The 19201-nt window shown below is 37.9% G+C and overlaps 1 protein-coding gene across 16 annotated transcripts in view; it reads right to left on the reverse strand.

The window, feature by feature from the left end:
- Window positions 1–17530, reverse strand: part of G2E3 (G2/M-phase specific E3 ubiquitin protein ligase) — a 60061-nt gene extending 42531 nt beyond the window's left edge. For 7 of the 16 annotated variants that reach the window (XM_059057217.2, XM_067028629.1, XM_067028624.1 and 4 more), the window contains exon 1: window positions 17402–17530. In XM_059057217.2, coding sequence (XP_058913200.1) covers window positions 17402–17472 — 71 coding nt within the window. In that variant the 5' untranslated portion in view covers window positions 17473–17530. Of the gene's footprint in view, window positions 1–2737; window positions 2847–17401 lie in introns of those variants that run through there. The other 9 variants (XM_067028627.1, XM_067028625.1, XM_067028621.1 and 6 more) reach the window with 6 other exon arrangements.
- Window positions 17531–19201: the final 1671 nt, after the last annotated feature.

Raw genomic sequence — 19201 nt, forward strand, 5'->3', positions numbered from 1 at the left:
AATTAAAACCACTATGAAAGACTACTTTATACCTGTAATAATGGCTAAGATTAAAAAGACTATCAACACCAAACATGGGACAGGATATGAAGCAACTGGGGAACTCTCATAAACTGTTGATGTGAATAATCAACAATAATCAAGGAATAATCATTTTGAAAAGTTTTAGTAGTTTCATAGAAGTTAAACATATATGCCCATGAACCCAGCCTTTGATGTAGGAATTTCACACCCAGGTATACATCCAAGAGAAGTAAAAAAATATACAGACAAAAAACTTCATACAAAAAAGTTCCTAGTAGCCACCCTCATGATACTCCAAAACTGGAAGCCTAGAAGTCCATCAACAGGAAAGTGGATTGAAGTATATTAATAAAATGCAATACTACTTAGCAATGAAAAGGTAACAAATGCTGCAAGGTGCAACAAAACAGATGAATCTTATAAATATTATGCTAAGTGAAAGAAACTGTACACTATACTTATCCACATCATTCCATTCATATGAAGTTCTAGGATAGGCAAAAACTAATCTATCATGAAAAATATTAGAACAGTGCTTATCTCTCAAGTGGGAAGGTGACTGGAAGGGACTTAGGTAAACTTTCTGAAATATCCTACTTTTGCTCAGAGGATCTAAGTAAAGCAACTTTGATAGAAGAAATCTCGGTTTCTAACGGAGGTACAGTACTACAGATAAGTGTCCATCAACAGATGAATGGATAAAGAAGATGTGGCACATATATACAATGGAATATTACTCAGCCATAAAAAGAAATGAAACTGAGTTATTTGTAATGAGGTGGATAGACCTGGAGTCTGTCATACAGAGTGAAGTAAGTCAGAAGGAGAAAGACAAATACCATATGCTAACACATATATATGGAATCTAAGAAAAAAAAATGTCATGAAGAGACTAGGGGAAGGATGAGAATAAAACACAGACCTACTAGAGCATGGACTTGAAGATATGGGGAGGGGGAAGGGTAAGCTGTGACAGTGAGAGAGTGGCAGGGACATATATACACTACCAAATGTAAATTAGATAGCTAGTGGGAAGCTGCTGTATAGCACAGGGAGATCACCTCTGTGCTTTGTGACCATCTAGACGGGTGGGATAGGGAGGGTGGGAGGGAGGGTGACACAAGAGGGAAGAGATATGGGAACATATGTATATGTATAACTGATTCACTTTGTTGTAAAGGAGAAACTAACACACTATTGAAAAACAGTTATACTCCAATAAAGATGTTAAAAAAAAAAAAAAAGAACTACAGATAAGAGCTTTCTGAACACAATATTCCTCCTCTTACTTTTCTAGTTTCAAGGAAACACTCTAGGCCCACTTCATACCTCAGATCTGATGTTGACTCTTTTACACACAGCCTTGGCTTCGCTTTGACCCCATTAAAACACTACTTCATTTAAATTTCACGTCAGTGCCACCCTTCTCCAACATGTTATAAGAAATCTATTTTACCCTTTGTTTGGTGCGAAGCCTTGTGGTTCCTCAGGTCTGCGACCTCTCTCATTGCAATAAGTCAACAAACCTAACTTTATCAGACTACAGATTTATCCCCGGTGGCTTTAGGCTGACTAGGCTAGGAGAGATGAAAGAATAAGGCAAACATCACAAAACATAAATAATCGGTGAACCTGTTTAAAGGGTATAAGGAGTTCCTTTCACTATTCATGTAACTTTTTTCTAAGTTTAAGATTATATCAAATTAGGGACTTCCCCAGTGGCGCAGTGGATGGGTGTCCCCTTGCCAGTGCAGGGGACTCGGGTTCAGGCCCTGGTCCAGGAGGATCCCACGTGCCGCGGAGTGGCTGGACTCATGTACCACAGCTGCTCAGCCTGCTGCAACTGCTGAAGCCCATGCGCCTGGAGACTGTGCTCCGCAGTGGAGGCCACCACGGTGAGAAGCCCACACACCACAACGAAGACCCAACGTGGCCAAATATATAAATTAATTAATTAATTTAAAAAAGATTACATCAAATTAAAAGTTACTCCTGAGGGCTTCCCTGGTAGTGTAGCGGTTAGGAGTTTGCTTGCCAATGCAGGGGACGCGGGCTCAAGCCCTGGTGTGGGAAGATCCCACATACCCTGGAACTAAGCCCGTGCACCACAACTACTGAGCCCGCGCACCTAGAGCCCATGCTCCGCAACAAGAGAAGCCACCACAATGAGAAGCCCGCACACCACGATGAAGAGTAGCCCCCGCTCTCCACAACCAGAGAAACCCCGCACACAGCAACAAAGACCCACAGCAGTCAAAAATAAATAAATTAAAAGAAAAAAAGTTATCCCCAAATCGGATAATGTTCTAAAGATATTACAAAATTCGTATTTTTGACTGGTTCACATCAGCTTTCTTACAAATCCACAGCATCTGAAATAAAACTTCTGTTGCTAAATCCTGGTGATGAATTTCTTTATTTCAATCAACAGTCTCCAAAACAAAACTTCAGAAAAAAAAATTCACATATTTTTAGTTGGATTTTATCATTTGTTTTCTTTCCAGTACATGAATTTTAGGACTTCCTAAGTGGAAGGAGGAAAACAATGCTAGGTAAGTATATATCTCAATAACAGCCCAAGTCTTAACAACAGTCTTGGTCTTAGAAATAATATCAAAGCATTCCCCTCTTCCTTGAGAAATCATTAACAATTTAATGAAGAGCTCCAAGAAGCCACTATCAAGAGGTATTCTGAGTCTCTTGCACTGCTTACCTCCACTTGGTCAGTGACACTCAGTTTGATACTCCTCCCCCTTCAAAAGGTAGAGCCTGATTTCCTTCTCCTTGACTGTGGCTGTGCTTAGTAACTTCCACCAAAAAGCCTGGCAGAAATGACAAAGTGTAACTAGGTCATAAAAGACATTATAATTTCCTCCTTGCTCTCTGTCATGGATCACCTGCACTGATGGAAGCTGGCTGCCACGTCATAAAGCCTTTCTTTTAAGGTGCTCCTTGGAGAGGTCTACTTGGCAAAGAACTAGGCATTACCCATGTCATACCAGTGAGCCATTTTAGAAGTAAATTGTCCAGCCCCCTCAGGCCTTCATAAAACTGCAGCCTGGCTGACAGCCTGAGAGCAACTTCATAGGAGACCCTAAGGCAGAACCACACAGCTCAGCTGCTCCCAAATTTCTGACCCACAGAAACTGTCAGATAATAAATGTCTGTTGTTTTAAGGCACCAAGTTTTGGAGTGATTTGTTACACAGCAATAGATAACTAACACAATAAAGTAAGCCAAACTCCCTCTCATTCTCGCTGGGTGGCTGTTCTAACAGTTTTTTTTGGTGGGATCCTTAGGATTTTCAATAAATAAGATCATGTCATCTGCAAACAGACATTTTTACTTCCTCTTTTCCAACATGGATGACTTTTTCTTGCCTGACTGCCCTGGCTAGGACTTCCAGTACTATACTGAATAGGAGTGGAGAGAGTGGGTACCCTATCTTGTTCCTGATCTTACAGGAAAAGTTTCCAACCTTTTACCGTTGAGTATGATGTTAGCTGTGGGCTTGTCATGTACGGCCCATATAATGTTGAGGTACATCCCCTTCTATACTCAATTTGTTGAGAATTTTTATCATGAAGCGATGTTAAATTTTGTTAAACGTTTTACCTGCACCTTTTGAGATGACTTTGATTTTTATTTCTCCTTCCATTAGTCTGCACACAGGGATAAATCCTGGTTGATCATGATGTATGATCCTTCTAATGTGCTGCTGAATTTAGTTTGCTAGTGTTTTGCTAAGAATTTCTGCATCTATACTCATCAGGGATATTGGCCTATAGTTTTCTTTTCTTGTAGTGTCTTTAGCTGGCTTTGGTATCAGGGTAATGTTGGCCTCAAAAAATGAGCTTGGGAGTTGAACATACACTTCAGAAAAGAAATAGGACATGGTCAACAAGCAAATGAAAGAGGGAACACTGAACAATTTTCAAAAATGTAGGGATTAAACAACACAATCTTAAACAAGCAAAAGAGGGAAGAAGAAACCACAGGGAAATTAGAAAATACTTAGACCCAATGAAAATGAGAACATAACATACTAAAAATCTACAGTATACAGCAAAAAGTGATCAGAGGGAAATTTATATCTGTAATGCAGACACTGAAAAAGAAGATCCCAAAACAATAACAACTTTATACCTCAAGGAGCTAGAAAAAGAAGAGCAAACTAAAACCAAACCTAGTAGAAGAAAGGAATTCATAAAGATTAGAGATAAAGATTGGAGATAAATGTAAAGAAAAGAAAAACAAGAGAGTAAAATCAAAAGTTGGTTCCTTAAAAAGATCAACTAAATTGACAAACCTTTAGCTAGACTAGTCATTTGACAAAATCCAACACTCTTTCATGATAAAAAATACTCATCAATCTAGGAATAGAAGGCAACTTCCCAGCATGATAAAGAGCATCTTTGAAAAACCCAGCTAACATCAAACTCAATGGTGAAAAACTGAAAACTTTCCACGTAAGATCCAGAGCAAAACAATGATGTTCACTCTCACCATATCTATTCAACATTGTACTTGAAGTTCTAGCCAGAACAATTAGGCAAGAAAAGAAATAAAAGGCATCCAAACTGAAAGCAAGAAGTAGCTCTTCTTGCAGAAGCCATGATCTTATATGCAGGAAATCCTAATGAATTCATGAAACACTGTGAGTTAATAAACAAATTCAGCAAAGTGGCAGGATGCAAGGTCAACACAAAAAAAATCAGACAAATTTCTACACAATAGCAAAGAACAATCCATAAAGAAAATCAAGAAATCCATTTCGTTTACAATACCATCAAAATGAATGAACTACTTAGGAATAGATGTAACAAAGAGGTGCAAGATTTGTACACTGAAAGCCATTAAATATTGCAAAAAGAAATTAAAGAACCAATAAATGGAAAGAACTCTGTTCATGGTTGAAAGACTTAATATTGTTAAGATGGTCATACTCCCCAAAGCAATCTACAGAGTCAATGTAATCCTTATCAAAATCCAATGGCCACTTTTGTAGAAATGGAAAACCTGATCCTAAAGTTCATTAGAAATTACAAGGGACCTTGAATAGTCCAAACAATGCAAAAAGAAAAAGTTGAAGGAATCATACTTCCCAATTTGAAAACTTACTACAAAACTATAGTAATTTTAAAAAGGTGGGATGGGACTGGCATAAGGAAAAACATAGAGAAAAAGTTAAGAGTCAAGAAATAAACACATACATATACGATCAATTAATTTTCAACAAGGATGTCAAAACGGAGAAAGAATACTCCTCAACAAATGGTGCTGTGACAACTGGGCAGCCTCATGTAAAGGAATAAAGTTGGACTTCTACCTCACACTAGATACAAAAATTAACTCAAAATGGATCCAAGATTTAGTATGTAAGAGCCAAAACTATAAAAATCTTAAAAGAAAACATAGTATTATGTAAATTTTCATGACTTTGGATTTGGCAACGGTTCCTTATGTATGACACCAAAATCACAGCAGTAAATAAATAAATAAATAAACTGGACTACATAATCAAGACAGTGAAAACACAATCCACAAAATGGAAGAAAATATTTGAAAATCATATACTTGATAAGGATCTAATATACAGAATATGTAAGAAACTCTTAGAACTCAACAATAAAAAGACAAATAACAGAACTTAAAAATAGGGAAAGGATCTGAATAGACATTTCTCCAAAGAAAATATTTAAATGGTCAACAAGCACATGAAAAATGCTCAACATCATTACTCCTTAGGGATATGCAAATGAAAACAACGAGAATACCACTTGATGCCTGCTAAGGTGATGATAATTTTTTTAAAAAAGGAAAATAAGCACTGCAAAGGATATGGAGAAATTGGAACCCTCATACATTGCTAATGGGAATGTAAAATGGTACAGCTACTATGGACCAACAGTTTGGCAGTTGCTCAACACATCAGAGAGTTGCCACATCACCCAACAATCACACTAGGTACAGGTATTCCCCACTTGTCGAAAGTTCCCTTTATGCCACTTCACTTTTACAAAAGACCTATATTAAATACCTGTTTTTGCTAACCAAAGAAATAAAAAAAAAAAAGATTTTCACCTTTATAAAAAAAGATAATTACTTCTTCACTCTATGCCATTTCAGCCTACAAAAGGTTCCACAGGAATGTTCTACTTTCAGATGGCTGGGGAAACCTGTACTTACTGAAAAGATTTGAAAACAGGTATTCAAACAAAAACTTGTACAAAGATGTTCATAACAGCACTATTCACAATAGCTAAAAAACAGAAACAACTCATCTGTCTGTCAACTGATTAACAGGTATACAAAATGTGGTATATCCATACAATAGGGTATTATTCCACTATTAAAAAATATGTAGGGGGCTCCCCTGGTGGCGCAGTGGTTGAGAATCTGCCTGCTGATGCAGGGGACACGGGTTTGTGCCCCGGTCTGGGAAGATCCCACATGCCACGGAGCGGCTGGGCCCATGAGCCATGGCCGCTGAGCCTGCGCATCCGGAGCCTGTGCTCCGCATTGGGAGAGGTCACAACAGTGAGAGGCCCACATACTGAAAAAAAAAAAAAAATTTGTAGTACTGATTTTATGTGACAACATGGATGAACCTCAAAAACAAACTAAGTAAAAGAAGCCAGAAACAAAAGGTCAGATATTGTATAATCCCATTTATATGAAATATCTAGAATAGGTAAATCCATAGAGACATAAAGCAGATTTGTGGTTTCTAGGGATGGTGAAATAGGAATTGCGAAGTGACTACCTAATGGGTATGAGTTTTCCTTTTGGGGTGATGAAAATGTTTTGGAACTAGATAGAGGTGATGGTTACACAACACTGTGAATGTACTAAATGGCACTGAATTGTATATTTCAAAATGGTTAATTTTATGAATGTGAATTTTATTACAACAAAAAAAGTTAAATGGACACCTACCATATGATGCAACCAAGAGAAATAAAGGCATATGTTCACTGTACACAAATATTTGTCCATAGCTGCTTTACCTGTAATAGCCAAAAACTATAAACAACCTAAATGCCCATCAACAGACAACTGATAAAACAAATTGTGGAATATTCATATAATGAAATACAATTACTAAAACTCACTGAACTATATGCTCTTAAAATGGGTTAATTTTTTTCTATACTATTATATTACCAGACAGATGTTTAAAAGTTAACCACCATTAAAAAATAAAGATATTTATTTAAATTAAAAGGAAAAGCACCAGGTAAGAAGCTTGTAAGTCACCCCTCCATCCTAACAGCAAGAGCTGAAAAGACTGAAAAACCAACAACACTTCTTGAATCTGTAAGAAGGGAGGAAACAGCAAGCCACTGCCTCCAAGACTGGAGAGAAAAGTGAATACAGGGAGTCACAGCTTACCTGAGCAGAGTTACCAGCTGAAACTGCTGTAGGATCCAGAATTGCAGTGGGAAAACCTGAATTATAATTGACTAATTGATTGCTGGAGGCTCAGTGTGGACAACTTTGAGAGTTAAAAACTCAAGAGGCATCCAATCATGGGGCCTCTCACAATACTGTGAGATTTATCACCAGGAACTCAACTAAGGTCCACAGTAAATATCAGAGAAAAATCCCCTTGTGATTTTGGCAAGGGGAGGGGAAATGGTGCCATTTTGAAATACACCAAAGCACTCTGTTCTTCTTAATAAGGCCTGCCCTCAAGAGAATCTAGTTAACCAGAGCCTAAGCTGCTGGGGTATTATCAGAGCCTAAATGACCCAGGGAAAGGAAACACGCAACTCCAGCATAATGCAGCCATTCCACGTAAGAGGGGAGAAGAAAGCTGAGATACTTGTGAACTTCAAAGTCCAGAGGCATAGGCTCACAAAAAGACTGAGACTTAAATCACAGGGCTATAAAACACTTCCCCTTCTTCCACACCTTACCACCATGGTACTGATGGCTTATTTACAACAATTCCTTTTACACAGTACCTCATGTCTGGCTATCAAGAAAAAACTTACAAGACATATCAAAGAGCAAAAAGCACAATCTGAAAAGGCAGAGCAAACATCCAAACCAAACATGGAAGGGATGTTGGATTTATAAGAACAGGAATTTGAAATTATGATTAATATGCTAAGGGCACTAATGGATAAAGTAGACAATACACAAGATCAGACAGGCAATGTAAGCAGAGAAATGGAAATTCTAAGAAAGAATCAGAAAGAAATGCTAGAGATCAAAAATACTAATGGAAATGAAGAATTGTTTGATAGGATTACTAGTAGATGGGACAAGGCTGAGGAGAGACCTCTGAGCTTAAAGATAACTCGACAGAAACTTTGAAAACTAAAAAGCAAAGAGGACAAAAACTGAAAAAAAACAACAGAATATCCAAGGACTGTGAGACAACCACAGACATGTAACAAAAGTATCTAGGAATACCAGAAGAAAGAAAGGAACAGGAGAAATATTTGAAACAATAACAAATTAATGTCAGACACCAAACCACAGATCCAGAAAGTTCCAGAAAACCAAGCAGGATAACTGCCAAAAAACTATACCTAGGTCTATCATTTCAAACTACAGAAAATCAACGGTAAAGAAAAAAATCCTAAAAAAAGCTACAGGGGAAAAAAAAATTTTACCTATAGAGGAACAAAGGCAGGAATTATATCCAACTTCTCAGAAACAATGCAAGCAAAAAGAGAGTGGAGTGAAATATTTAAAGCATTGGGGGGTGGAAGGGAGGAGAAAAACCAACCTAGAATTCTGTATCCTGTGAAATTACGTTTCAGAAATGTAAGAGAAATAAAGACTTCCTCAAACAAAAACTGATGGAATATTTTGCCAGTAGACCTGCCTTGAGAGAAATGTTAAAAGTTCTTGAGAGAGAAAGAAAATGATATAGATCAGAAATTCAGATCTACATAAAGTATGAGGCAAAGAATAAGTAAAGGTAAAATAAACTGTTTTATTTTTCTTATTCTTAATAATGAGTTAACAGTCTATTCAAAATAACAATAGCTCCAATGTATTTGATTATGTATTAGTTGTGTACTGCAAACTCTAGGGCAACCACTAAAAAAAGTTAAAAGAGTATAACTGATATCTTAAGAAAGGAGAGAAAATCATATAAAATGCTCAGTTAAAATCACAAAAAGCAGCGACTTCCCTGGTGGTCCAGTGGTAAAGAATCTGCCTTCAAATGCAAGGGACGCAGGTTCGATTCCTTGTCGGGCAACTAAGATCCCACATGCTGCAGGGCAACTAAGCCCATGCACACCACAACTACTGAGCATGCGCACCTCAACTAGAGAGCCCACGTGCCGCAACCTACAGAACCGACACGCTCTGGAGCCCGTGCACCACAACTAGAGAGAGAAAACCCACAGGCCACAAGTAGATAGAAGCCCACACACTGCAACAAAGATCCCACACACAACAACAAAGACCCAACGCAGCCAAAATAAATAAACAAATAAAAATAAATAAATGAAAAGACAGATCCTTGTTTAAAAAAAAAAATCATGAAAGACAGAAAAAGAGTAGAAACAAATATAGGAACAAAGAACAAGGGTAACAAATAGAAAACAGTAACAAATATGGTAGCTATTAATCTAACTATATCAATAATCACTTTGAATGTCAATGGTCTAAAGGCACCAATTAAAAGACAGATTTAAAGACAAAGACCTACTAGAGAATGGACTTGAGGATGCAGGGAGGGGGAACGGTAAGCTGGGACAAAGTGAGAGAGTGGCATGGACATATATACATTATCAAATGTAAAACCAATAGCTAGTGGGAAGCAGCCGCATAGCACAGAGAGATCAGCTCGGTGCTTTGTGACCACCTAGAGGGGTGGGATAGGGAGGGTGGGATAGGGAGGGAGACACAAGAGGGAAGAGATATAGGGATATATGTATATGTATAATTGATTCACTGTTATAATGCAGAAACTAACACACCATTGTAAAGCGATTATACTCCAATAAAGATGTTAAAAAAAAAAAAGATTTGTTAGAGTGGATCAAAAAATAAGACCTAACTATATGTTGTCTCAAGATGTCCACTTTATACATAGATTAAAAGTAAACAGATGGAGAAAATATACCATGCTAACATTAATCAAAAGAAAGCAGGAGGGCTTCCCTGGTGGCGCAGTGGTTGAGAATCCGTCTGCCGATGCAGGGAACGTGGGTTTGTGCCCTGGTCCGGGAAGATCCCACATGCCGCGGCGTGGCTGGGCCCGTTAGCCATGGCTGCTGAGTCTGCACATCCAGAGCCTGTGCTCCGCAATGGGAGAGGCCACAACAGTGAGAGGCCCGCCTAGCACGCGCGCACACACACACACACACACACACACACACACACACACACACACACACACACACAAAAAAAAAAAAGAAAGCAGGGGTAGCTATATTAATTTCAGAAACAGCAGACTTCAAAGTAAGGAAATTTATCAGGAATAAAGAAGGACATTACATAATGATAAAGGGGTCAATTTCCCAAGAAGGTATAAAATACTTAACATGTATGTACCTAACAACAGAATGTTAAAATATGAGAGGCAAAAACTAATAGAACTGCAAAGAGAAGCAGATGAATACATAACCATAGTTGGAGCCCTCAACATTCCCTCTATCAGAAATGGATAGGTCCAGCACAAAGAAAATCAGTAAGGACACTGCTGAACTCAACATCATCAATCAACTAGATATAATGGCCTACTGCATCCAACAACAACAGAATACATTCTTCTCAAGCTTACATGGAACATTCGCCATGAGAGACCACATTCTAGGCCATAAGACAGACCTTAACAAATTTAAAAGAATAGAAATCATACATTGTCTGCCTCCAGACCACAACAGAATTAAAGTAGAAATCAATAACAGAAGGATAACTGGAAAATCCCAAAATATACGGAGATTAAATAACACAAGGGTCAAAGAAATCTTAGGAGAAAACACAAAATATCTTGAACTAAATGAAGATGAAAATACACTTATCAAAATTTTGGGGGATCCTGTGGAAGTAATGCTTAGAGGCAAATTTATAGCATTAAATGCATATATTAGAAAGAAGATATAAAATCAATCAGCTAAGTTTCTACCTTAGGACACTAGAAAACGAAGAGCAAATTAAATCCAAATTAAGAAGAAAAGAAGTAAAAAGAATTAGAGCAGAAATCAATGAAAATAAGAAATCAGTAGAGAAAAATCAACAAGACCAAACGCTGGTTCTATAGAAAGATCAGTAAACCTCCAGCCAGGCTAAGAAAAAATGAGGACACAACTTCTGAATATCAGAAACAAAAAATATGATATCACTCGCTTACATATGGAATCTTAAATAATGGTACAAATGAACCTATTTACAAAACAGAAATAGAATCACAAATGTAGAAAACAAACATGGTTACCAAGGGGGAAGGGGGGAAGGGATAAATTGGGAGATTGGGATTGACATATACCCACTTCTACATATAAAATAGAAAACTAATAAGAACCTACTGTATAGCACAGGGAACTCTACTCAGTACTCTGTAATGACCTACATGGGAATAGAATCTAAAAAAGAGTGGATATATGTATATGTATAACTTATTCACTTTGCTGTACAGCAGAAACTAACACAACATTGTAAATCAACTATACTCCAAAAGAAATTAATTTGAAAAAAGTGATTATCACTACAGATCCTATGGATATTAAAAAGCAAATTCCCTGGCGGTCCAGTAGTTAGAACTCAGTGCTTCCACTGCAGGGGGCACGGGTTCCATCCCTGGTTGGGGAACTAAGATCCCACAAACCGTGCAGTATGGCCAAAAAAAAACAACAAAAAGTATAATAAAGGAATACTGTGAACAACTCCACGCCCACAAATTTGATACTCTAGATAAAACGGACCAATTCCTTGAAAGACACATTTTTTGCCAAAATTCACACAATGAAAATAACCAATCTGAATATATCTGCATCAAAGAAACTGAATCAATAATTAATAATCTTTCAAAACAGAGAGCACTAGGCCCAGATGAGTTCACTGGAAAATTCTACCAAACATTTAAGGAAGAAATTACACCAATTCTCTATGATCTCTTTAAAAGACAGGAGAGGGACTACTTCCTAACTCATTCCATTAGGCCAGCATTCCTCTAATACCAAAACCGGACAAAAACATCACAAGAAAAAAAAACAAAAACCACAGACCATACCTCTCAGGAACATAGATGCTACAATAAAATATTAGCAAATTAAATTCAACAATGTATAAAAAGAATTATATACCACGACCAAGCAGGATTTACCTCAGTTACGCAATCAGGCACCTTGGTGTTTACCCAAAGGCGGTAAAAACTTATGTCCACATCAAAACCTTCACACGGATGTTTATAGCATCTTTATTCATAATTGCCAAAACCTGGAAGCACCTAAGATGTCCTTCAGTAGATGAACAGATAAACAAACTATGGTACACCCAGACAATGAAATATTATTCAGTGCTAAGAAAAACAACAACAACAACAACTATCAAGCCATGAAAAGACATGGAAGAAACCTAAATGCATATTACTAAGTTAAAGAAGCCAATCTGAAAAGGCTACATACTGTATGATTCCACCTATATGAAACTTTGGAAGAGGTAAAACTATGGAGACAGTAAAAAGATCAGTGGTTACAAAGGGCAAAGGAGGGATGAGTAGGTGAAGCACATACGATTTTTAGAACAGTGAAAATACTGTGTATGATGTCATAATAATAGATACATGTCATCATTCATTTGTCCAAACCCACAGAATGTATAACACCCAGAGTGAACTATAATTTAAACTATAGACTTTGAGTGATTAACTTGTGTCAATGTAAGCTCATCAGTTATAACAAATGTACCACCCTAGTGGGGGATGTTGATAATGGGAGAGGTTATGAATGTATGGGGGTAGGGTACACGGGAAATCTCTACCATCTTCCCCTCAATTTTGCTATGAACCTAAAACTGCTCCTATAAAAATATACTCTTTCTTATTAGCAAAGGAGAAATGGAGACAAAGATGTAGAGGACAAACATATGGACACTAAGAGGGGAAAGAAGGGGGGTGGGATGAATTGGGACATTGGGATTGAGATAAATACACTACTGATACTATGTATAAAATAGTAACTAATGAGAACTCACTGTACAGCTCAGGGAACTCTACTCAATGCTCTGTGGAGACCTAAATGGAAGGAACTCCAAAAAAGGGGAATATACGTATACATATAGTTGATTCACTTTGCTGTACGGCAGAAACTAGCACAACATTATAAAGCAGCTATACTCCAATAAATATTAATTAGAAAAAAAAACAGTTGAAAACCCTAATAAGTTAATACAGTAATGAATAAACTTTTTTGCTTCATGTAAAATGTGTTTATAAAAAATATTCAAAAGTTATATGTTTTGTCTTAAAAAATAAAAATATAGTCTTAAAAACAAGGAAAAGCAATAAAGTTATGTTTATATTGACTTACTTTATAGCTAGTCTTCCAGAAATAGGTTTTCCCTCCCTCCCTCTCTACATATTGGCTCCCTATGCCCACTGTTCATGTTTCTTCATCATTCCATTGTCATCTCAGCACATAAAAACCTTTCCAGCTTGGTTACCAATAGTTTCTTGGTATCCCAATTCCAAATTCAAGAACAAACAATGTGAATGGTTTAGCCTGCATCAGATATTCAGCTCTGACTCAAATACATGGTGCTACTTTGGCTGGAGAAGGTATGTGGGATGAGAGCATATCAGGATCAAATGCTCCTTAGTCCAACCCCTTACCCACTGCCCACTGGTCCTTAGAATGATGTGCCTACAACGTTGGCAGGTTTTTAAAGAAAAGGTTGTGGGCAAGGAGGTCAGGTAACCATCTTAACTGTTCAAACTGAAAAGGAAAGGCAAACTTTTCTGGTTTTAATTTCCCAATATTTCCTTAATTTAGAATTGAATTAATGTTGGGACTTCCCTGGAAGTCCAGTGGTTAAGACTCTGTACTTCCACTGCAGGGGGTGCAGGTTCGACCCTTGGTCAGGGAACTAAGATCCCGCATGCTGTGTGGTGTGGCCAGGGAAAAACAACAACAACAACAAAATATACAGAGAGAATTGAATTACTGTAGAAGTGAACATTCATGGACAAATGAGGCTAATTCTCTGTTATAAAGTTAATTCTTAAATTACACTTAACATATATCATTCTTATAATAAAAAAAAAAATCCTGGACAGGAAATTAAATGCAAAAAACCCCCCAAAACAGGGCTTCCCTGGTGGCGCAGTGGTTGAGAGTCCACCTGCCGACACAGGGGACACGGGTTTGTGCCCCGGTCCGGGAAGATCTCACCTGCCGCGGAGCGGCTGGGCCCATCAGCCATGGCCACTGGGCCTGCGCGTCCGGAGCCTTGCTCTGCAACGGGAGAGGCCACAGAAGTGAGAGGCCCCCGTACCGCAAAAAAAAAAAAAAAAAAAAAAAAATCCAAAAAACAACCAGACCAAAAAAAAAAAAGCTTTTTTTTTTTTAAAGTTACTAAATCTTTCAGTGCTTCAGTTTCTTCACCTTAATATAGGGATAATAATAAAATGGCTGTAAAGGCGAAGTGAGAAATATGTATTAAGCATTTGGAGTTCTGTGAATATTAGCAAATACTGCTCTAAATTTTTTCCCACATGACGTGTCTTCTGAGCCTACAATTTCAATACTTATTTTTCCATAGTTGTGAAATTTACAAACTATATGCTAACACTAAAACCCCTCTACTAACCTACACAGAATTATATTGTCATCTTTTAATTTTTAACTTTTTCATCTTAATAAGCTACAATGTGTTAATACTGTTACACTCCCTGAACATACACAGTTTCAGACTGTAAGGATACTTACTCACTGTTCTGCACCTAGAATTGCAGATACAGAGACAAAGAAGATGGGAGGTCTCAGTCTATTTTGTTTACAACTAAACTGCACTGAGGAAGAAGCACTCTACTGGGGGAAGTCTAGGAAAGTATGTGAAACCCACTGGATAAAATTTTAAGGAGAAATAAAAAAGGTCAATGTCTAAGTATGCATAAACATGATAGAGAACAGATCTGGAGAATTGTGGTGGTATGACAGAACATCACAGGTTGGAAAAAAAATGGTGGAATATTACGAAGATGATTCTTAAAAACAAGAGGTTGGGACCAGATTGAGAAGGGCTTTGTAAAAAAAAAGAAAAAGCTAAGAAATTTGAAATATATATGGTAGACAATGGGAAGCCATCAGAGATTTTTATAGAGTAATATTTGGAAGGAGAGATTGCAGACAGAGGCAGGAAGCATTACAATCAATCAATCAATAAGTTATAAATTTTCTAACTAAATCTAGTTTTTGACCCCAGTTCAAACATTTTACTAGTTGTGTGAGAACAAATTACAGAACCCCTCTTAGCCTCAGTTTTCTTATGTGAAAATTCCAGTACATATCTCAGTGTTATTTGTGATTAATGAGATAATGTATGTAAATACTGCACAATGCTTAGTTACTCAATATAATAGGATACATGTATCATTTACTATGTGCCACACACTATTCTAAGATTTTAATACGTACTGATTCATTTGATTCTCCCAACAGCCCTACAAGATAGGTATTGTTATTATCTCCACTATAGTTGAGGGAATCCGAAGCACTGAAAGGTTAAGCAGCTTCCTTAGGGTCAGGCAACTACCAAGTCGTGAAGATGAAATTCAAATGCAAGCTATCTGGGTCCAGTTTCATGCCCTTAACCAACATACTACAATGCCTCTCTAGGAAAGATCAAGTCCGTGTTTTAAAAATTCTGGTCAAGTTTTCTAACCTTCAAGTTAAATTTACAGAACCCCATCCTACAGACCTATAGGATCAGAATCTCTGAGATCGGAAATGCAGAATCAGTACTTGACAAACCCTTCAAGGTAACGTGTACACAATAAAAGTTGAAACTCACTAATTTAGGTAGATAGAGCAAAAATCCAAAGAAAAGAGTCCAGGTAAGGAAAAGGAACAGATTAAAATGTAGAGACTAACTTTTTTTGGAAATTACCATTTGCTGGTAGCTTATATGAAATAAACAGAATCTTAAGGTTTGAATAAGCAAAGCTTAACAAAGTATAGCTTATATCTTTGCTGCAGTCCTACACAAAATGTTTAAATTTTAACGATAACTACTGAATATTTAAATTTATTTTTTCTGGCTAATAACGAAACAAAAGTTCATTACCAGGGATGGGAGAGTAGGAGTAGCCAGCATGGATGAAGGAACGTTTATTCTGAATATTATTAAGTCCTACTTTTAAAAAGAAATTTATACATTTATATGGTAAGATAACCTGGTGTTAAAATCTTAAAAGAAGCATAAAATAGCTGATCCTATAAAGCAACAAAATTACTCTGACAGTTTTCAATAAAGCAAGATATAAAATTTCTACACATTTAAATGCTCACTTATAGTTTACATGTAGGGTACACATTTAAATTATTCCAGAAAGCATGACTTTGTTAGAAGGTTAGAGTTTGATATCTGAGGTAGTTAGTCATTAAAAATAAATAAAACAAAAAACCGAAACAGAGAAAATCTGATGCTGGAAACATTAGTAGAGTACTTTCAAAATGACTCCCCAATAACCCAGTTGGCCAATGAATGAAGGGGGTGAAAAGGCAGGTCTGTGAAACTAAACCTCATCCCTATTGTTAGCAAACTAAGACCCCTGTGAATCACCGCTGTTACAACATAGCCAGTTTAAATGAGCAAGAGTCTCGGATTTTTGCGTTACCTCAAAAATGTCAACCGTGAAAGAAAAATATCCGGGTTTTGAACACAAAGGATACTCAGATTTCAGTTTAAATCCCCACCAGGCATTTCAAAGACTGTCAATTCCCTGCGGTCCAGAGTAATAAATACTCCTCCTCTTAGGAGGAACTGGGATCCCCACAGAGCATCTCTTCATTCTAAGTCTGCCCCCAACCTTCCATCTTTAATAAAGAAAGATTCTTTTGCTTACGGGAAAGCTTTCGCAATAACTACTGTTGAAGCTTCAGCGTTCGAAACGAATTAGCGGAAATACTGAACGGCGATTACCAGAAAGTCAGAGATTAAATAAGGTTTAATCTCGGGGGCGGTCTGGCTTCTGAATCCTCAGTACTCTACAGAGTTGGCGTGTGTGCGCCAACCGTCTGCCCCGACTTCCCAAAGTCCCCACGTCCGGCCCCACCACCCGACACCCCCAAAGGCACTCAGAGGCCCCCGCTATACTGTCCCGCCTCCCGACCCCCTGTGCCATCCGACAGTTCCGCTTCTCCCCCTGGGATACTCAGTTCCTTCCCGTTCGCCATCCACTCACCTAAGCGCGCTGGGCAGAAGTTCCAGAGCGGCCGTGTCACTTTTCCCTTCTCGCGCTGCGCCACACGCCATCCGGGAGCTGCCCCATCCAACGGCCCACACAATTCAAATTCGTCCACTTCCGCCTGCAACCCGGAAGGAGGGCTCAGCTCCGCCCCCTGAAAGGCGGGGCCCGCGGCGACGCGGGAGTAGTGGAAGGGCGAGGCGACCCCCCGCTTTTATTCCGCGGGGTGCCCTCTCTGCTCGGAGGTCCTTTTCTGTTCATTTTTTGTCTCTCTCCCTACTTAGGCCCAGAGAGAAGTGCGGGAGCGGGGTTGGTGTTGCTGCCGGGTGGCTCGTGAGAGGATCCTCTTGTTTCTGAAATGGATCGAGATGCTGAATTTTCTTCACTTCCAGGAAAGGAGAGAATAAAAGCACTAACCGAGCCCGGATGTTTTTACCCCTCCGTCGTCGCCTAAACACGAGCTACAGCCGGAAGGAAGAAACGAACCCTCCGCATACTTAGTACGGTGTTTCTTTGGGTCTCCTGAGACCTGTCGCGGCACAGTCAGGACTTTTAACCTCTTTCCCTCCCGTTTGAGGGAGACAAAAAGCCAAGTGCGCCAATCACCTTATTCCAGCAACAGATTGAAAATGGAGTGGTCGGAAAAGTTCCTGGTAACAAATAACTTTTTTGAGGATAAGTGTTAGAAAGCGACAATTTTTTTTTTCCCCTCTGACAGACCATTTTACAGACCGTTTTACAATTTTACAACTATGTGGTTGTCCTGTGAGATTCTTGGGACAACAGTGTCATTTTCCTTTGCCAAGGACCACACAATGTATCCTTGATCCGAAAAGTCTACAGAAAGGAAAGGAAGGACAACATGTTGTTAGGCAAAAACAAACAAACAAAAACTAACTCAGATCTTGAGTTACCACCAGATCATCCTCACATCTAAGAGCATTGATTGACCTAAACTGATCAGTTCAAACCAAGCCATAACAGAACAGACTCTATCAAACTGAAATTTGAAAGATTCAATAGATTTCTGGGAATTTATTTTATAGATAATCTGACATAAGGGTGTGTAAAGCTATTAAGTGATGAACTGTTTTTAACAGTGCAAAGTAGAAAATAACCTACGTGTTTACCAATAAGGAAATGATTAAATACTGTAAGTTATGATAATTTAGTAGCTGATATACTGACACTGTGCAGGCACTAAAAATAATGATGTAGATCAGTAGGTACTCAATTGAAAATCAGCTTCAGAAAGACTATATATATATATATATATATATATATATATATGTAGCATCCTTTTAAAGTATGTGTATGTGTATGGCATACAAAATTTGGATACATAAACTGTAAAATGTTACCTGTGGGAGTCAGATTGGTGAATGGGGATGGGAAGAAACTTTTGCTTTATAACCAGCTGAATTTTTTAAATAAGCATGTTTTACTCTTGCAATTTTAATTGCTTTTAAAAGAAGATTGCTAGAAATTGAGTATATTCTAGATGAAGAATCAGGTTTAATAAATGTGGAAATGTATAATGTTTGAATAATCTGTGTCCATTCATTCATTCATCAATTCATTCAGCAGTTATATAGTAATGGTTTGACCACACATTTTGTCATTCATGATATGCTGTATTATTTAATGCCCCACATTTTTAATACTGCCCCATTAAATATATTGATGTTTCAAGTTCCTTGAAGGCAGAAACTATGTCATATATTTTCCTATATTTTTCATAATTCTTGGCACCTTCCCACCATTAAGTCCCATCCTTCACAGGAATTAAATTCTCAA

This window comes from Kogia breviceps, chromosome 3, assembly GCF_026419965.1.
Source record: "Kogia breviceps isolate mKogBre1 chromosome 3, mKogBre1 haplotype 1, whole genome shotgun sequence".
In the NCBI taxonomy this organism is placed as follows: Eukaryota; Metazoa; Chordata; class Mammalia; order Artiodactyla; family Physeteridae; genus Kogia; species Kogia breviceps.